The 19,820-nt window shown below is 40.6% G+C and overlaps 2 protein-coding genes across 4 annotated transcripts in view; both read right to left on the bottom strand.

Annotated features, from left to right (window-relative positions):
- Positions 1–597: 597 nt before the first annotated feature.
- On the bottom strand, positions 598–6,279 carry pofut3 (protein O-fucosyltransferase 3). Of its 2 annotated transcripts, none has more exons than XM_028974934.1 (4): positions 5,873–6,279; positions 4,970–5,234; positions 1,866–2,701; positions 598–1,055 (listed from the first exon to the last, which is right to left on the bottom strand). In XM_028974934.1, the coding sequence occupies exons 1-4, from the start codon at positions 5,951–5,953 to the stop codon at positions 831–833; spliced, it is 1,407 nt and encodes a 468-aa protein (XP_028830767.1). In that variant the 5' UTR covers positions 5,954–6,279; the 3' UTR covers positions 598–830. The 2 variants fall into 2 exon arrangements, with proteins under 2 accessions (XP_028830767.1, XP_028830768.1); XM_028974935.1 differs by having other exon boundaries at positions 4,970–5,582; positions 5,873–6,272.
- A 5,530-nt stretch (positions 6,280–11,809) lies between these two features.
- The window catches only part of psd3l (pleckstrin and Sec7 domain containing 3, like), a 71,223-nt gene continuing 63,212 nt past the window's right edge, over positions 11,810–19,820 (bottom strand). For both annotated transcript variants that reach the window (XM_028971681.1, XM_028971682.1), the window contains exons 13-16: positions 19,170–19,327; positions 17,753–17,897; positions 17,442–17,585; positions 11,810–14,760 (exon numbers count right to left, since the gene is read on the bottom strand). In XM_028971681.1, the coding sequence (XP_028827514.1) occupies positions 14,560–14,760; positions 17,442–17,585; positions 17,753–17,897; positions 19,170–19,327 (648 nt within the window). In that variant the 3' untranslated portion in view covers positions 11,810–14,559. The remainder of the gene's footprint in view (positions 14,761–17,441; positions 17,586–17,752; positions 17,898–19,169; positions 19,328–19,820) is intronic.

Here is a 19,820-nt window from a genome sequence, read left to right as displayed (position 1 = left end):
GCTGCAGTGCAGTATTTTTTATTGAGGAAGTTTCCAGTGCAGTTCAGCATCTTTTGGATGTCCTCTGTGCAGCCAACACGTTCTGGAGAAGATGGAGATTGCAGAGGAACACTCTGAAGCTGCAACACACTACCTCAGGGGGTGGTAGTAGCTTAGTGGGTTAGACACTCGCCCATGAACCAAAGATACACTGTTGATGCCTTGTGGGTCTGTCTACCTGGACAGACAGGAGCATAATCTTTATTTTTTTGTTTTGATGGAAAACTAAAGTAAAATAGTGACCTAATTTTTCTTGTTATAATGATTAATAATTATTAAATATTGATATAATATCGAAAGACATGATTGCATTACACTGATTCCTTAACACAATAATAAATTTAAGAATTAGTATAGATATCCAGATATGGTCCAGAAATGCAGGAATGGTTTGATCTTTCCAGGCTCCAGGAGATGCACAGCTGGTGAAACTGGAAACGTTTTGATTTTGTAGTTCTTTGGTTATGATTAAAGTTAAAATAATAATAATAATAATAATAGCTCCATTTCCTTCACAACAGCACCATCTAGTGAAAACTTCAAAAAGCATCAGGAAGGTGCAGTTAAGATGAACTTTATTGTCCACAGAGTTATAATACAAAAATATATATTGCAAAACATTTACTGACAGAATAGGTATGGTCATGTACAACTACATTTATTAAAAGCTGTGATTAGAAACACCATTGTGTTCCATGGTAAAGTTCCCGCTTGTGGGACTAATAAAGGATCATCTTATCGTACACTGTCAGTTTAGATACAATTGAGCATCAGGTAACTGAACACCCGCATCATCCACTGAACACCTGAGTCCAAAACTGGTCTTCTGTAAAATTTCTGTTCCGCAGAGCAAAGTGCCTCAGAGCTCGGGCCTCTTTAACTGACTGGTCATAACTTGGTCTCCAGATCTTCCTTAACGAGGAGCCATTTGAAGGGCCGACGTCAAAGCCAAAGAGCCGAGGACGTGGGCATTTCAAATGGCTTTCTTCTGCCTGCCAAGGTTTAGCAGGCAAACCCTGAAAAGCACAAGATGGCAAGATTTTGACAATGGCACACTGCAGACATAAATAAGCCAGCACTGCCTATAATAATCATTAAAATAAAGTTCTGCATTGATTTGGGCTAACGAAGGTACTTAAAACTAATGAAATAAGAAATTGATAAAGCTTTCATTGATTTTTTTTCCCCCCATATTCATCGACCCAGGGTCTTGAGTGGTTAATCTGCATTTAAACTTTTTGGTAATTTAGTAATGAGGTCTGTATCATTTTTGTGTGCAGCACTGCAAAACATATATTTCTTCCAACCATATCATGTCATGTAAATTCTTTTTCAATTCTACAGATAGCTGTAAAACCTTAATCATGAACAGCCCTTATTACACCTCGCACTGCACCTCGTATACTCCGAGCCTCCAGTACTGCTCGCCCCCATCGCTAAAGGTAAAAGGATGGCATTCATCTAGACTCTTGTCTGTCTTGGCCCCTTGGTGCTGGAATGAACTTCCCCTCGAGGTCAGAACAGCTCAGTCACTGAGCACTTTCAAATGGCAGCTCAAGACCTTCCTCTTTAGAGAATATTTAGATTAACTTGTAACATTCTAAATTATTCTAATTGTCTGACTTATGTATAAAAAATAAAAAATTCTATGTATAGAAACTACAACAGAGTGAATAAATGTTGTATTCATAGTTGGGGGTCCTAATGAACCAGAACTGATCACTTCATCGATGGTAACTTGAAAGCACGTTTTAAGTCGCTCTGGATAAGGGCGTCTGCCAAATGCCTTAAATGTACATTTTTCTTTCCACAGAACACAGCCGTACCTGTTTCTGTCGACTGATGTTCTCCCAAACTCTGTTGCAGACCATGCACTCGAACACATCAATGTAATTATCTTGTCTGAGGTCCTGCAGCCCCCACTGCCGTCCCCTCATCTCAGACAGCAGCACCTCGCTGGACACCTCGCGTTTATGTTTCCACTCCAGGAAAGTCAGATACTCCTCGTCATTTTCATCCAGCCTCTTCAAATAGTCAGCAAGCCGCTCTGGTGGCTCGTCCGGGTCAACAATTACTGCACTCTTGTTGCTGGGCAACCAGTGTTGTGCGTTCGGCGCTCCATAATAAACAGGCACCACCCCGAGTTTCAGGGGCCGCCAGAGCTTTTCAGTAATGTAGTCGTCACACACGGCGTTCTCGAAGGCCAGAATGAACTTGTACTGGGCCAGGATTCTGAGGAAGTCCTGCTCGTCCATGGCGCTGGACTCCCGCAGATGACCTGGCAGGTCACGGTTATGAAGGCACCTGCCGTACGAGTCCACATGAATGTGCCGCATCAGCTCAGCCACGTAGGCGTCCCGGTCCGAGGGAGGGTCACAGTCCGACTGCACGTACACCACAGGCGCCAGAGCGGCCCTCAAGCGGTTCTTCTGGGCCAGAGGCAGCAGGTGGCCATGGGAGGTGAGGGCATCCAGGCTCTCCAGGTACTGCGTGGTCAGAGGGAGGTGGGAGTGGCGGCTGAAGGTGGCCGTGTGGTTGAAGAGAGTGATGACTGGCCGGTGGAAGAGCTTGTAGTTGTTTTTGGGAGACTCCTCATGCAACAGTGCCCAGTGGTGGTGCTGCTCCCTGGGCAGAGGCAGACTGTCGAAGCTGAAGTCTGTGCCTGATTCAAATATAGCTCAAATTTAAAATGTACAAATATATATATCAATTCCCAAGCCTTGTGCTCAATGGCCTCTTCTATTTATAATCAAGCCTGCAGACCCCTCGCACAACAAGTCATCTGTGTGATACAGTCATTGGTTTCCCAACATTACCCATGGTCATGATTTTCCATTTTTCCAGCATAATTAACTCAAAGGAAAAGGTAAACCTCGACTAAGGAAAGGTCACAGTCTACTTACTGACATCCAAATGTCAGAAGGCCTCTAAACGGAACTGATTTACATGGAGATGAAGCATGTGGCATTCATGTGACAAAACCCTCTTTTATCCCATCAGGACCAATCCAACAAGATTTTAAAAGATGGATATTCAGTCATAATTAGACGCCTCCTGCTGATACCAATACGCCTCAGAGACTAATCAGAGGAGCGCGGTGCGGTGACTACAGAAGAAATCCAGCTCCACGGCCCCACTGAGCCTGAATGAGAACAGAGCTGAGCCTGCTGAGACACCGTGTCTGCTTCTACAACACTCTCCTTTTAAATTAGCTTTATTATTACACGGTTTATTAAAAAAAAAAAAAGTTTTGGAAATTTTCTTCAATTATTACTGAAGAAAGTTCACTGAAAAACACCAAACACACAAACAAATATGTAAAACGCGTCATCATGTGAAGGACATCATAGGTCATCGTTCATCACACCATCATTAGAAAGGGACAAAACAAAAATGGCTTTGATGCTCGAGTGGAAAAGTGGAAACAGCGGTCCTAATTAAAATATGGCTCTGAAAACAATAAACTGCCAGTTGCATCTGCAAACAATTTGCCCTTTTCCATTACACAGTTCCATTACTCCACTGATGGATTTTGATTAGTTGTGTTTTGGTAGCATTTCAAAGCAAAAAATGTACGTCAGTAAGCATCATAGTAAAAAACCATAGTAAAGCAATAGTAAACATAAAATTGTAATCTATTCTCCACTAAGGACATCACCAACTGCTCTGTATACATAACAATACAAATATTATAATTATTTGTTTTTTTTTTTCTTGAATTGTGGCCCAATAGGCACAAATTTTTCACAAATGACAACAAATTCATGTTCACTGCAATAAGAACACAGCCTGTCTGGAGGTAATGGACTTCATTTAGTCAAATTGTCTTGTTGGTGCTGTGCTACAGCCTCGTTCCTCTATGCAACTAGACTAGATATTTATAGAATAAAAAAAACAGGCCCAGGAATTTTCGATAGGTATTTTTAAGAAATATCATATCATTAGTCTGGTGCCTGATGCTTTATACACTTTGAACACAAGCAGGTGCTGTTTGCCTTTCAAAGAAAAAAAATAGAATAATGACCAGAGCCAAAGACTTTATATCTTGAATTTAAGACTTTTTAAGAATTTTTTATGACAATGTTAAATTAAATTTAAGACCAACATCGCACCTTTCCTGGCATATGAAGGAAACATATAATTTGGCTGTGAAAAAAAAAAATTATTGCAGTAAACATTAACCAAACATCCACACAGGCATATTCAGGATGACGCCCCGGTCACACCCATGTAAAAATATTGGTGGTTTTGTATAGTGCCACCAAGTGTTCACAGAAAGTGTGAGCTTGGTTGTGCTCAGTCCATGTGAAATTTGGGCAGGATTTGTCAAGAAATTCCATTTGAAGCACTGATTTGAAACACAACGAAATATCTCCTCTGCTTTTAACCATCACTCAGGCGCCCGGGGAGCAGCGCGTGGGGACGGTGCTTTACTCAGTGGCACCTTGGCTGACTGGTATTCGAACCGGCAACCTTCTGATTACTGGGCCCCTTCCTTAACCCCTAGGCCACCACTGCCCCATAGAATTGGGGCTAAAATGTATACGAAAATGTATTTTATTTTTTATTTGTGTTTTATAAAGTCCCAAACGTTTATGCCCAGCAATTTACCACAATATCCCATAAACACCAACATTTTTCTGCAACAAGTCAACAGGTACAGCATTGTACCGGAAGAAAATCTTATTTCCATCTTGGAAAGAATTGGCCGTGAAGATGCTTTAAATTGACCTCTTATTTTCACCTCTGAGGGGGTAGAGTTCGGTGGCGAATTACTTAAGACGTTCCAAACGCATTTTCAAAATGACAGCAGGTCTGATGACTCAGTAGAGCAATCAGGACTAATTTGAAGACCTGGGCCGATGGGGAGAAGGGCAGTTTAATCACAACAAAACCACTTCATTTCCGGCTCCTGCATCACACCACTTACCATAGAAGAGGAAGGCGTGAGTGGCAGGGTGGAGGTGGTAGGTTCTGTTGATGGTGAAGAAGCATTTGTTAGCGCCACACTCTCCCAGGCGACTAAGCTCTCCCGTGAGCGGAGACCACCACACAATAACGGGGTACAAGTGCTCTGAACCAGAGAGCGCCTGTTTATTCACCGGGGAGCGGCCGCCACGTGCTCGCTGAAGCTCTTTCTTTTCTGGGGGGGATCTGTGCCCTTTTCCTCCAAACGGTACCAACTCCTGCAGCACCTGGAACACACACAGATACTCAGATCGCGCACGAGTCTCTCTTTTTATCTGCATCTGTTCCAAATGAATGCGATTATATCCTACATAGAATTATACTACAAGACAGTCTAGGGACTGGGAACAGCATGTGGAATATTACGCTCAGAGGTCGAAGGTGAGTTTTCGGGTACGTGTTGTTAATATGGGGAAGGTGGGTAGGACTGAGTGTAGATTACAGATTAGGAATTAGACAGTGACACAGCGAGTACCACAGGAGGCTGGGGAGCAAAAGAGCAGCAGTCCCAGGGTTAGTCAGAATTCCTAAAGGCCAAGGAGCAGGGTGTCGGGAAAGAGGAGTCAACTGTGTGCCTGGAAAAGAGAAAGAAGGCCAGAGTACAGATTAGGGCGTGAGTGTCTAATAGAATCCTGAAAAGGGTCTGGTGAAGGTCTTCATGGCTGATGAAGCCACCTCGGTACATCATCTGACCTACAGTCACCTACAGCTACACCATGCGACTGCTCAACTGCTTTCAATGGAGTGAGATTTAATATTCACTTGAATTGAGTTTGTTCTTTTCTACTTCAGTAGGATGGGAGAACCAGGCCATTAAAAGAAAGCAACAGGACAGAGTGTTTTTTTTAAGAATCCTGACCATTACCTGAAATGTTATGACAAGAAAAAAAAAAGCCGAAAGACACAAACAGAAAAAGAAAAGTTTCTTCAGGGTCAATCTTGCCATTTCCCAAAACCAGCGAGATCAAGTTCAACCATGTTGACGTTAAACGTCCAGTTAAACAACTTCGACCGGACGTCTGCGCAGTTTCTTCTTCTTCTTCTGGTTATTTATCTGGTGCGCTGCATGCGGCCATTTTCCTCCCCGCTCGGAGACGAGCGCCATCAAGCCGTCCCGCCGTATCCGTGTACATCACATCCAGCCAGTCCAGCCAATCCGCAGGCTTCCGGGGAAGCGTGGGGGCTGGACGCTGTGACGTCAGCGTCACACTCCGACTGTCATTGGCCATATATTACGTCAATCATAGTAATCTCTTGCGAGGCATTAAAAAAATATCCAATAATTACGACAGTCACTTTTCGTGTCGGAACTCCTCGTCACATTATTGGAAAATGAAAAATTCAGATAATGATTCCTGACTAAATTATGAGTTGGAATATTGTTCAACTGTACCTGAACTATATTCTCAGTCTTCAAATTGAAGGCTTGCTATAACTGTCAGGATATAATTTTAAATGTTTAATAAAATAGTCCTGGATTCATGAGTAGTTCATTCCTCCAAATAAACTATTTAATAAATGTCCCCACCGCGTTATTTATTTATTAAATTGTTAATTAATTTATTAATTACATTTATTTATTAAATAGCCACCGCCAAAGTTCCAGCAAAGCACCGTCTACTACAAACGTTCAAACTAGCATACAAAAAATACATTTGTCAGGATATGTATAGAGGGTGTGCAGATAAAACATGTCAGGGAGGATGGTTTGAGCAAGAACTAACACTATCGATGTAAATGGACCTGCTTTTCATTTCCGAAAAGGAATTTTGCTGTGTGGTGATTGGCCAGTCTCTGCTGCACAGGTTTCATTCAATAAAACAAATCCAAATACAAGAAGAATTGAAGTATTTAGTCAATGAGAGGATCCCATCCATTTTCAAGTAGTTTGTTAAACATGAAGCGGATCCTCCCTGACATGGACTATCTGCTCAGCCTACATTAATCTGGATGGTTCTGGATGGTCAAACCCGCTTCTCGATAAATGTCCCATCAGGCCATGCAACTCTTCATCTTTCCTTTTGAAATGTAAATTATGCTGATTATGGATCTTGGATTGGCACAACGACAAACCAAAGAGGAATTAGACAAACCAAAGGCCAGGACGAGAAAGTCTCCACCAGGACTACTAAAGACGCCAGCCAACTGCTAAAAGCATAGTTAATGTTATGACGGAGTGACGGGCCTTTGAGAATAAATTTTAAAACACTTGGCTCCCTCCTCTGAGGAACAGCCTGTGACGCTGGCGCTGGAGGAAGCGGGTGTATGTTAATTATGTGAAGAGGGGGAAACGCTGTTTTGATGTAAACGAATGAGACTGTTTACTCGGTGCTAAGTGGTGCCATTCTGCAGGATATTTGTGAGCCAGTTGCAGCGGCTGCCTCTGTAAAGAAGAGAAAGAAAAGTCATTAATTACTCATGTACAAGCCCAGTGATCTGATTCCACTCAATTTGATTTATTCGGTAATTTACAAAGCGGCAGAGTTTTAAAGTCAACCGTAGAGTTCTAGGACTGCTAATAAAATATCCCAGGGGAAAGAAAGTGGAGGGTAGGGCGATGCAGGAGGACAGGACTTGCAGTGCATGCCCAAGCAGGAGGACTGAATCTGAAGACCTGCAGGCTTCATGCAGGGTGGTCCATACCTCTGGGACTCAGTGATGAGGCAACATGGCTAAAAGCATTCCTGCTGCCACTGGATTGTTTACTTGCGCGTGTCTCCATGTGGATCTTCACTGAGGAGAACAGTGAGTCACATCTGCTCAATGCCATAACAGCGACGAAATGTTCTTACTGCCCTCTACACCCCCCACCTTAATGGGCTTTCAAGGGCCAATCATTCACTCACAAAGTAGCAGTCAAGGGGTTCACCTCTGTGTGTGTGTGGGAGGGGGTGATGTCTGGCTACATGCACTGTAAGGACACAGACAGAAGACAATCTTTACAATATGTCCATACACCAAATGCTAGACAAGTACTTATGGATGAAATGAGATCTGGAATGAACCATTTATTATAAACACAAAAAGTAGAATACACTGGGTTTTTTTTCCAAAGCAGTTGCATAAATGATGTCTAATGATGTCTAGAAGTGAGACAATGATTGGAACGTCCATCAAGTCCTGTTTGGTCGCTGTGTTGAGGAGGGACCGCAAGACCTACAAAGCCAAACATGGAGTAGCACCATCCTACCTCACAGCCCTTATTACAACTCGCACTGCACCTCGTACTCATCTAGACTCTTCTCTGTCTTGGCCCCTCGGTGGTGGAATGAACTTCCCCTCGAGGTCAGAACAGCTCAGTCACTGAGCACTTTCAAACGGCAGCTCAAGACCTTCCTCTTTAGAGAATATTTAGATTAACTTGTAACCTACTTATTGTCTGACTTATGTATAGAAACTACAACAGAGTGAATAAAAAGATTGTATTCGTAGCGATTTGATTCAGTTCGAATTGATCACATCATTAATGGTAACATGGAAGCACATTGTAAGTCGCTCTGGATAAGGGCGTCTGCCACATGCCTTAAATGTAAATATATGGTGTTCCAAGTATGTCCTGTACTTTTCTCATAATTACTGTTATTTCAGAAGGTCTTTAAATTCAGTTCCCTCAAGTTGCTGTTTTGTAATCAAGGTGAAGTGTTCTCCACCCTCTAACAGCCTTCACTTATTCACAAATACGCACAATCACCAACCTATCTTTCCAACAAACAGCATTTTCATTATCCTGCCACCATTTACAACTGTGCACGGCTTCTTGCCAGGTTATTAATGGCTAATAAAAATCATGAACCAAGGCTTCATTTCCCTAAATCCTGTGAGAAAATATATTACAGTGCACATCTGAGGTATCCTGTGAAATTTGCTCTTTTGCTGCTGCCACCACATCGATAATACCTACAAATGAACTCACATAATGAGAAAATATATTGTGTTGCTTGCCTTATGCACAGGTCCTCTGAACGTTCCTCACATCGCAGGATTCCAGTTCCAGTCCAGGAGGCTGAGGAAGTGCACAGCGCTTCAGATGCATGTTAAGCCTGCTGACCTTCACCTGCAAGTTACAAGCGTTGCCAAGGGAACATAGTGAGTGGGAAGAGCTCACAGTTTCTCTCATGGTCTTCGGCTGTCTTTTTTGAATACTGCATGTTGATCGCTAATAAGTTGTGAAATGCCTGCTTTCTAACGATCCAGGAGTTTTATTCACAACAGAGATAGACTCATTTCAATGAAGGCCTGGCTTGAGCCTGTTATCTGAATGAAGTAAGGTGCTGTGTGCAGGCATAATGTAGTTAAAAAATGAATTATTATAACAATATATGATTTCTGGCTAACCCAATCCTGAAGATTTCTCATATGTGTATTTGTATTAGTCCAGTCAAATATGACAAATTCAGAGAATGTTAACAATAACACTGAATAGCAATCCAAAGTAACTTTAGACACAAATAAAGTACAACACCATAAAGTACAGCACCGTTGTCTTGATGCTCATCAATTTTGGTATGAATTAGAGTTAATGAGCTGAGCAGGAAAGTTTGCGATGTGAGAAAACGCATATAATGTAAAAACTAAATATTTTGTAATGCATTTTAGCTGGTGGATGTGAATTGGAAATTTGTTCAGATTGTGACCAAGTTTGGGGTATGTAGGTTTAATTCCACAGGATACAAAAAAAACTGTTTGCTTCAAAAACCTGCAATTGAAATGTCATGGGCAAGAAAGTACAAAGCACAAAATCTTTATAAACACTTCATAAGAACATGTTCTCAACATACGGACATAAATTCTATTTTAATCTGATGAACGGTGTATGAACACGACAATAGAAAGTGCGAAGTGGTACTTTTTCTCTTGCCTGTTGGTGGTGCTATACAAAATTCATATGTGAATATGATTATAGTGTTAGACCGATGTTTAGTGTAATTTATGAAATGCTTATTACCCAAAAAATGATGTAAATTTGTTGGCTTGCCATTTCAAGACTGCGCCAAGCTATCAAAAAAATTTTTGCAAGCTTAGTACGATGAACCAGTGTTCTACATATAAGTCAAATTTGGAGTGAATCAGACAGTGAATCCGATTTGTTACAAATTCCTTTGTATGAGAAAATGTAATCTCATTTCCTGTTGGGCGGGGCTATTGAGTGTGAGTGTATCATAAGTTTTCATGCACAGGAAGCACCTGAAAAATAGCAAACTCTGCGAGAAGGAGAATAATAATAATCTTTGCAAAAACAATAGGGCTTTGCTCATTCGGTGCAGGTCACCTTATGACTATAATACTAGAATATTATGATAATGAAGACACTTTAATTCCAGCGTGTCAATCAACAAATTGCTGCTATTCATACAGTTTGCTGTCTTGATGTTCAGATCCTAATTTTTATTTTCTACCATTTCACAAGCCATTGTGACAGTCAGAGGCTTGAGTTATGATCCTTGTGACAATTGTATGTAAAACCTGCCCAGCATTCTGAAACAGCAGCAACACAGAGGAGAAGAATAAGCTCACTGTGCACGGCAGTGAGAAACAATTCGCTTCCCGCACACAGAAAGACAAGTGTCAGTTCTACAAAGACACACACATTTATTCATTGCTACATGCTTATTAAACATGGAAAACAATCTCTGTGTGTTTCTCGTATTCGCTGGTCCTCTTCGGCTGCCGTGGCGTTGCAATAAGTGGACCTATACATGGAAATGAAGTTATCCTGCTTCTCATCCTTTTCCTCCTCAACGATTCATCTTGATATGAAGTACATCTCAGCATTCAGTATCTAAGCAACTGTTTCAATTACCATCGTAATTCCGAAAGTGCTTTTCTGAGATAAAATCCACTAAAGTCATGAGGCCCTCTTTATCCCCTCTTCATAACGAGCTGTTTTACATCAAGCATAATTTTCTCTTTTCAATCAGAAACAACCTTTACACCCTGCGTGAGCGTCACACTTCAGCCGCTGGGATTCATCATTGTGATATTAATGTAATGTTGCGTTACCCATTTTTTAAAATTAATTATCATTGGTCTCAGCTCGTGGGTGACCTCCATGTTCCATGGTGAGGGAATCAATAACTTTTTCTTCATTGATCAGAACTTCTGGGAAGGCAGTAAGTTTCTTGCAGCCATTTCCACTTGGTTGGTCCGTGTGTTGTCCCACACTAATTGATGAGACGTTTCACTGGTTTTATCTCCTCCACTTTTATTTCAATCCATCACAAATCCCCACATTAATTCCCTTTGAGAAATTGCTGTCCCCTCCCTCACAATGCAACAGATCCCATTTTCTTCAGCTTAGCTGCCCTTTCACTGACTGCCCTACCAGAACCTTGAAGGTCAAACAGTAACTCCTAATATATAACATTTATGAAAATTTTTGCAGGAGGTAATTTTATGAGACACATCGATAATCGGGCTATTGATAATTGTAATTGAAACATTAGTGCTGTAAAACATTGTTGGATTTAAATTGGGACCATCAGGTTGATACATGTGTTTTGGAATGTAGGCAAGAAATAATAAGTGAAACAAAACTGTTGTTGTGCGTTTGTGTTTATGTTTATTTAGCTTCTATACTAAATATATTAGGAATAACGTAAAGAGATTGTGATGTATTTTGTATACGGTCATGTGATATTTGAATTAAAAACATTTAATTATATGAATTGAAATGTTTTAAAGTGTTGCGCCACAAAATGAGTAGAATCAACAAATATGGTAGAGTTTTACAATAGTTTTCAAGAGGATGGAGGGTCCTGGCTCTTTTGACTCTTGAGGAAAAGAAATGACAGGCACTGGGACACTCAGTTAAATACTGTATTTATTCATTGAAACCATCTACAGTATGTATGCCAGCTCTGCGTCCCTGAACCTGGCTGTAGGGCGTAAGACACGCTTGCTGCCAGTCAGATCACTTGAACAACAAACTAACCATCCTTTGAACACAGGGCAACAGATAATATTTCACAACATTTACAGAATTAAAGGATTGTACAAGATCACAGCTTCTGAAGAGATATTATTTTCTGATGCAGTCTGTGTGTGGGGGTCTAAGTGCCCCACTAAAGGCTAAGGTGTCTACTGAAGAACGATCAGAGGCATGGGTATCTACCACACAAATGAGATCTAAATCGCCAGAATCTGTGCCCTTCACTGCATTCCCAGACAACAGGACCAGGTGGACTGTACTGTATGAGAGCTGATGCTGATGTTGCTGGCTGATGTACTACAGCTGAATATAGGACCAAAAAGGGATGTGAAGGCTTTCAGCTTTTTTCACTTGCACTGAAAGCATATCAACTTCAATATGTTCCTTTTCACAATAAAAAAACAAAACAAAACAAAAATATACAGTCAAAATGATTTTAAATAAGGCATTATAAACTATATTTTAAAACAAAAAAGTTTAAACAGGGGTGTCTTAACATGAAATGCACTAGAGCAGTACCGCATTTTATAATAATATGATAGATCTCTAAAATCTGTCAGATGGTAAATTCAGCACATATGTATGTGTGAAGGTCAAAAAATAATGTGAAGTGAAGAAAATCTGAATTTTGAACTCAGAACTGCCAAAGGACAAGAAAAATAAGCAATTAACATGCAGATCTCTTCTTTTGTCAACTCACTGGAGTTGTACTTCTATTCTGAACTGAATTTTTTTTTTGTATGCACTAAAATAATCCCTGAATTCCCTGTCACGGATTTAACATTTTGATTTTCCTTCAAACTTTCAAATAATCTGAAGAAAAACAACCCAGATAGCTGATATGCAGTTTGTGATAAAAGTGTAAAATGTGTATAGTGTTTAAATGTCAGTAATACCCAATGACATTTTGAATGACATTTCAATTCAATATTAACATCACAAAAAAGGCAATAATTGCATGTGTATATTTACAGCTCTGTAAATAGTTTCAGAAACTGAAACATTTGTCATCGAATCCAACTATGACAGCAAACTACAAAACCACGGACAAAACCAGACAAGTGGAGCTGACGGCAGCGTGCGCTCAGCTCAGTACCTTCAATAAAAGCGACACGCTGGAGAACTGCCTGAAAACCGGTCTGTTTAGGAAACATATCACTCTGACGCTTATAAAGCTCTAAAATACTCAAAAGAAGTAATTCAATAAAGTGCACTATAAATACAAATTGTTTTTTGTCTTTACAACAATACAACTCAGAATTAAAAATTCAAATATAAGAAGATTTTAAAAATACACAAAAATGAGCATTGGCATTTACACTACTCAAATAAGCATAAGTATATTCTTCACCTCAACAGATAAAAAAATAAAGGGCTCACCCACAGGGAGCGCGACATTAAGATCAGCTCCACTGCAGTCTGCACAGCCATGTTCTGTAGATAAACTCAATTTCAAACTATTATCGTGAAGTACCCCAAACTGTTCAATAAAAATATTAGATCTGTGTTGAATGTATGGTTTATATGTTTTCATAGCTGTGTTCCTGTTCAGTATGTAAAAACAGCATTTCAGTTTTCGTGGAGAGGAGAATAATCTTGTGGTAGATCTCCAACGCTTTGAACATGTTGGCATTGGTGTGTGTGCATATGTGTGCGCATGTATATATATTCTCCCCCAGGACTGCTTCACAGAAATAAGAAAAGGTGTTAATAAAGACTTCATAAGTAGCTCATGAATCCACCCATAGAAGCTGAAATGAATGCAGAGGCTGGACCACTGAACTGCTTTAAGGTACCGAGAATATTTGATAATGAACTACCCTTTTCAAAACGAGGGGAAGGGAAACCTGCCACATACTCAACCTATATCTCACTGGAAGCTATTTCACATGAACGTCTTATTTATCTGTTAAAATGCTAATAAAATTCACTTTGTCTACATATTAAAATAAGAGTTTACTTCAGGAATAAGACTATATTTTGTTCCTACACTATTTACAAGGCTATATAGTTAAATAACACGTTCTCCTGGATTTCTCCAATTAAAGGCTAATTATTTTTGTATGCATGTGGATGGGGGAGGGGCGACGACACACCAATAACAATTAAGATGACACTTGAAGGTCGGGAAAAAAAGAACGTCACACTCATTACGATAAAACAGCAACAACATTGCTACAATGGCGCTAAATGAAAGAGAGACACGTACTCTGCATGAATGTAGGTTAGGTCCAATACAACTCGCTACCAAGCACCAGTCGATCAAAGGAGGACAATGATCATTCGTCATTTGCATTGTGTCCAACGTTTCTGTCACAACAGTGGGCTGAGAAATAAATTACATAAAATGTATTCGTACACTGTGTGGAACAGCTCAGTAACACTTTCCATGAGGGATCCACATTAAAATGCTCAACAACACCTTGGTGGTGAACAGAGGGTCACCACTGAACGTGCAGGAAAAGCCATAAACTGACCATCCATTCTATTCTAATATAGATTTTTTTTGGTGGGTGTACAATTCGAATGGTATCTTGTAGGTGTTATGTAGATCTTTACATGAGTCCCTTCCTAGAAAGTGCTACCAATGGCTCTCAGATGAATGTCAGAACCAGAGGACTCTCCTATGTGACCTTTGGAGTCTCAGGCCGGTAGTCCTTCCTCTCGGAGGTGTTTCGTTTAACTTTGGCTGTGGCTGGCTGGGACTCCTGGTTGAGTGAAGGGCTGGACTGGGATTTCTTGAGGCCTGCGTCGCTGTCTTTGCCGACAAGAAGGTCCTTCACACCTTCCTTCAGCAGCTTCACGTACATCTCGTAGCGGTTCTCCTGTGAGCAAACGGAGAAGGTCAGGCAACCGGCAGGAGACAGAACTCAGAAATTACTCACCATCCACTCTGTGTAATTAGCTTATTAAAAGTATGCTTTTAGCAGATTAAGGCAAGGAACCATTTATTCTTCTGAAAATAAGCAGCTTTTATCACTCCCTCACAAAGATGATCAAAAAGAAAGAAGTCCTATCCTTTATCTAACGCACCAATTATTAGCCTTCAACCTTAATTAATGTTGCTGAGTGGCATCAAGCTGAGGAATGCACCCAAGCCTCACATTATTATTCCCATGCAGTAAATGTCATGGTGACAAAAGTTCTCCAAACAAAACGATGGCTGAGACAGAACACGTATACACTGAACAAGCAGACCAGTCAATGCATCGTAGGCACAATATAACATTAAAATCAAAGGATATTAACATTTATGCTCTCAAACAGGTATAAATGGACCGAATGTTCTTCCCACTTCATCATCCACATTAACAGTTTGCTAAAGAACATGACCCTAGGTTACATGTGTAAACTTGTTAGACCAGAAATGACACATAATTCAGCATCGGGTAACTCCATAATGTAATAAAAGCATCTGAGACATCAACTGGTTTGTCAGCACAGCAAAGCTTGGCTGCTCTAAATGCAATGTCAATATCAGTCAAGCCCCACCCCATTTTACCAAATGTAAAATGTAAGATGTAAAGGGTTACCAATAACAATGATTTTTGAGTGACCATAGATTAAAATGTTATGATGATACTTGTGAAGATTGGGTAGAAGGGTAGAATGTGTAAAATTGCTGAAGTCTCTAATTATGATTGATTATTTATACGTTTTAAAATTAAACTACTGCAGAAGAATCATTATCTGTTCTGTAAACCACTGGATGTTAGAGGTGTGAACCTTGAATGGTCTCAAGATTCGATTCAATTACAATTATCAATAGCCAGAAAAACGCCTGGTTCAGACTAGGGGGGTAACTCACGATTCAATTCTGTGGCGATATGTGGCCCACGATAATGATAATATCGCGATTTGCGATATCTACGATATTCAATATATTTGAATAAATGTCATCAACGATATATCACAATATATGTGACTTGAAAAAAAAAGGAATTAGGAAATAATAAGGAAATCTTATGCATTTATTAATGCCAATATTTACAACATTGTGCAAGGAAATATGCATTTGCATAATAACTCACTGCCTCCTGGTCTTAAATGTAAACACTGTACAGCTAGACAGATAGAAGTGCATGAACATTAAAAAAAAAACAACATGAACATTAATTAAATGTGTAAACCATGATACTGAAATGTCAGTAGTAAGTTACTGTAACTTACTTGGTTTGTTACAGTAACTTATTAACTCATCATCACCTGAGAGTACTTCACAGTCATAGCGAACGAGGTGCACTTGCAGATTCGTAGTGTTGCTGTTATATTTTACCTTTGCAAAGCAGTTCTTGCAGATTGCATAGTCTTTATCCAGTGCCTTTCCCTCGACTGTCTCGTAAAACCCGAAGTGTCTCCACACTTTAGAGTGGAAACTAGCGGGTGGGTCTTTGATTTGTTTTTTTATTATTTTCCGCCATTCTCTGTGCTTCTTCTCTGTTGTTGTTAGTTAACTTGTGTTCTTCACTGGCTGCTGTTTGCGCCACTTTACCCCTATTTACTCAAACAGCGCCCCCCGCAAACAGAATGGTAGATATTGGGTAGTGACAGTGACACTGACAAAGGGTAAATTAATCATTTTGTGTTGTAATAAATTATCAATATTGGCAGTTAGTGTATCGATTATATAGTATATAGATCACACGAAAACACAAAAGGCCACTGGCCACTCAGCCATGACACTAATGACACTATTTCTTCACCAGAATTTTTATACAACAGCCAGAAAATCACAAAGAAATGTCCTTATGATACATTCAATTCAGTTCTGCAAGATTCATTTCAAATGTAAATATGTAAACGGAAGTGTAAACAGAAACAATAAAAAAGATGCTTGGTGATTAGGGATGCTGTTTCAGAATGTTTGCTTCCTAGGGCAAGCTGCTTCTTCTGGATACCCAGAGTTTGTTACGGCTACAGGCCTTTGTTCCTACTGGCATGCTCCAGCAGCGGCGGAGATCTAAAGGATGTGTCCGCTCTGTTTCAGCCACACAATGGGGGGGATCTCTCAGCCACTGATTCTCAGTCAAAAGAGCACAGCGATATAAAACAGACGCTAAAAAGAGAAAGTGCAGGCTGCTAGGCTAAAGTGAAGTCGCATCATTATGCCACAGACATTCACACAAAGCAAAATGTGTGGCTCTATTATGCCGTTCTTGTTCCGGCAGTGAATTATGACCATTGCCATAACCCGATCAAAGTGGCAAAAATATGTTTCAAAAAATAAATGGAAAAGCTTGGAAAAATGGAAATGACCGGCAGAACTGACCATTACTGAAAACAGCAAAAACAGGAATGCCTGTTAATAAATGTTAGTATTATGATGTTCGTGCTGGTGCAGGCATGAAAACCAATTTTTTATTGCTCCCCAGTAACATAGACTCTTTAGCATTCAAAGAAATCACCAGAGAAGAACACAAATCTAACATGACCATGAGGGAAAAGAACAAGGCAGCACTAGAGCAGACTTGTGTCCTTCACCTCTTCATTCCAAAGGAATACTGACCTCGAACTCTAGGTAGTGCTCTTTCAATCGATACTCGTCAATATCCTTGGACTTGACCTTCTTGTCTGGGGGATAGGACTTGTGCTCAGCAAGCTCTGTGGAGATGTGCTTCAGCTTTGCCTCGTGAGACTTTAATTGCTCCTCCTGGAACAAAAAATAAATTTGTTAAAAGAACCTCTACGCCGAGCATGATGCAGCAAAAAATAATTAAATAAAAATTGAATTAAATGATTAAAACACTTCTGTGACACACAGTGCCTGCAGGTCATACAATAGAATTCAAAACTATTTTGATATCAGCAGAAATGTACCTGTGACATCCTTGTAGTTGTTGCTGGTAGCAAAGGGCGACTGAACTTCTTCTGAGAGCCGATAGCAGCCGGGAATGAAGGTGCAGAAAACATGGCTGCCACCGAGTTGATTATTCTGATCCAACAATCCATCTCATCAGGGCTCCTGGTAGGAAAAATTACATTATATGTTAGCCAAACACATACAAACACACAATATTATGTAAAGAGTTTGTATCTTGGAGTCAGTGTTCATCCATGAAGAACATGGTGGTAGTAGCCGAGTGGGTAACACACCCACCTATGACCTAGAAGACCACAAAGTCACAGGTTCAGACCTTACTTACATCCCTGAGAAAGACACTTAATTCTGAGTTGCTCCAGGGGGACTGTCCCTGTAACTACTAAATTTAAGGCACTCAGGAAAAGGGTATCTGATAAATGACATATATTAAAAAAAATTACACCTCAGTGGCTCCATAATCAGAAGGTTGCCGGTTCGAATCCCGATCCGCCAAGGTGCCACTGAGCAAAGCACCGTCCCCACACACTGCTCCCCGTGTGCCTGTCATGGCTGCCCACTGCTTTTTAACCAGGGTGATTGTTAAAAGCAGAGGACACATTTCACTGTGTGCACCGTGTGCTGTGCTGCTGCGCATCACAATGACTTCACTTTGAAATGAAATCACTTCACTTTGACTTTAGACATTAATTGTAGTGAAGCAAAATCAGAAAAATGTACTTATGCCACACCACACAAGGACACAAAGAGACAAATGACACAGGAGCCACAGAAGAGATACAAGACCCTGACAGACAGACGTTTACATTTGGACTAATATGACAATCAAAGATTTGAACAGTTATCATTATCATTCTGCAATCTAACACACAGCAAAGACTATGTGGCATTATGCCTGCTTAAAATATTGTGTTGTCTAACTGACCACCTTCCACCTTCCAGGAGCAGCTGGGCGGTGGGAAGAAGAAAAAGCAGCCAAATTCATCAGAAGAGAGACTGCAACCGCAGCGGGTACCTTGGGGGAATTTAATAGGACCATTTCAAAGAAAAATACAGAGCTGTTTTATTTATTTAATGTTAGTTAAGAGAAAATGTATACAGCAAAAACGAAAACCCTATTATCTTTTTTTTTAAACCTAAAACAATACTTTGAACACATATACATCACACACTCTGTAAATCTTTCATTGATAACCCTCTTTATTGGTCCTTCTTAGAATACTTGACAAAAACGGATGTCTGGGTAAGACTAATAGTGGAGATAAAAGTGTTTTCACTGTGACTGAATCCAAGCATGAAATTAGATTTTGGATCCAGGGGAGGTTCTTGCTTTTGTCCTGTCGGTGTCTGAGGCTCTTTCTGAGAAAGAGGGCGGGGCTTTTGTCTCTGCAGTCAAATCGTGGATGTGACACTTACTGCGCTTGGAAAAGGAAGACCCTCCAATCTGCAGTCTTCAGCTTCAGCACGTTTGGCTTCTTCTCGTAGTCCACCGCCTTGATGGCCAGAGCGTGGTGCACACTGATGGCATTCTTCAGGTCATCCTCGGACAGGGCCTTCTCCGGCTTATACTCATCCTGGAAAGGAAGCGGGAGAGTATTAGAGAACCATGCTAATGGGGAGCATCAGATCCTCCCAATATAGATCAGATCATGAACTGGAGTCAAAACGTGATCATGACATCATAGGAAGTAAGTCAACATAGTAAGAATTAGATTTCATTTAGACTTAAACTAATGAACAATGTAAGTAAATGAAATGTGCTCCATGCACACGGGGTGTTATGAAATTTGACAAAGGGGTCAACGTGAGGGCGGCAAGTCGATGCAAACTCCTACCACTCCACCACCCTGGCAGTTGTGAGTGGAATGGTAAGCAGTATTGACTGGACTGTTGACGATGAGAATAAATCTGTCAGTTGCGATGTCCAGGCTCTATTTCACTGTTTACAGTCCCAGAGCCTCCAGTCTGTCCAGGAACATTCCTGCCTGCTGGCAGCCCTTCGACCAGCAGTGTAATCAATCCACCATGTTACCCATCCTGAGAAACACACACTTCAAACTGCACTTA

This window comes from Denticeps clupeoides, chromosome 3 (assembly GCF_900700375.1).
Source record: "Denticeps clupeoides chromosome 3, fDenClu1.1, whole genome shotgun sequence".
Classification (NCBI taxonomy): Eukaryota; Metazoa; Chordata; class Actinopteri; order Clupeiformes; family Denticipitidae; genus Denticeps; species Denticeps clupeoides.
Note: the sequence above shows the minus strand (reverse complement) of the source record. Positions and strands in the feature narration are given on the sequence as shown.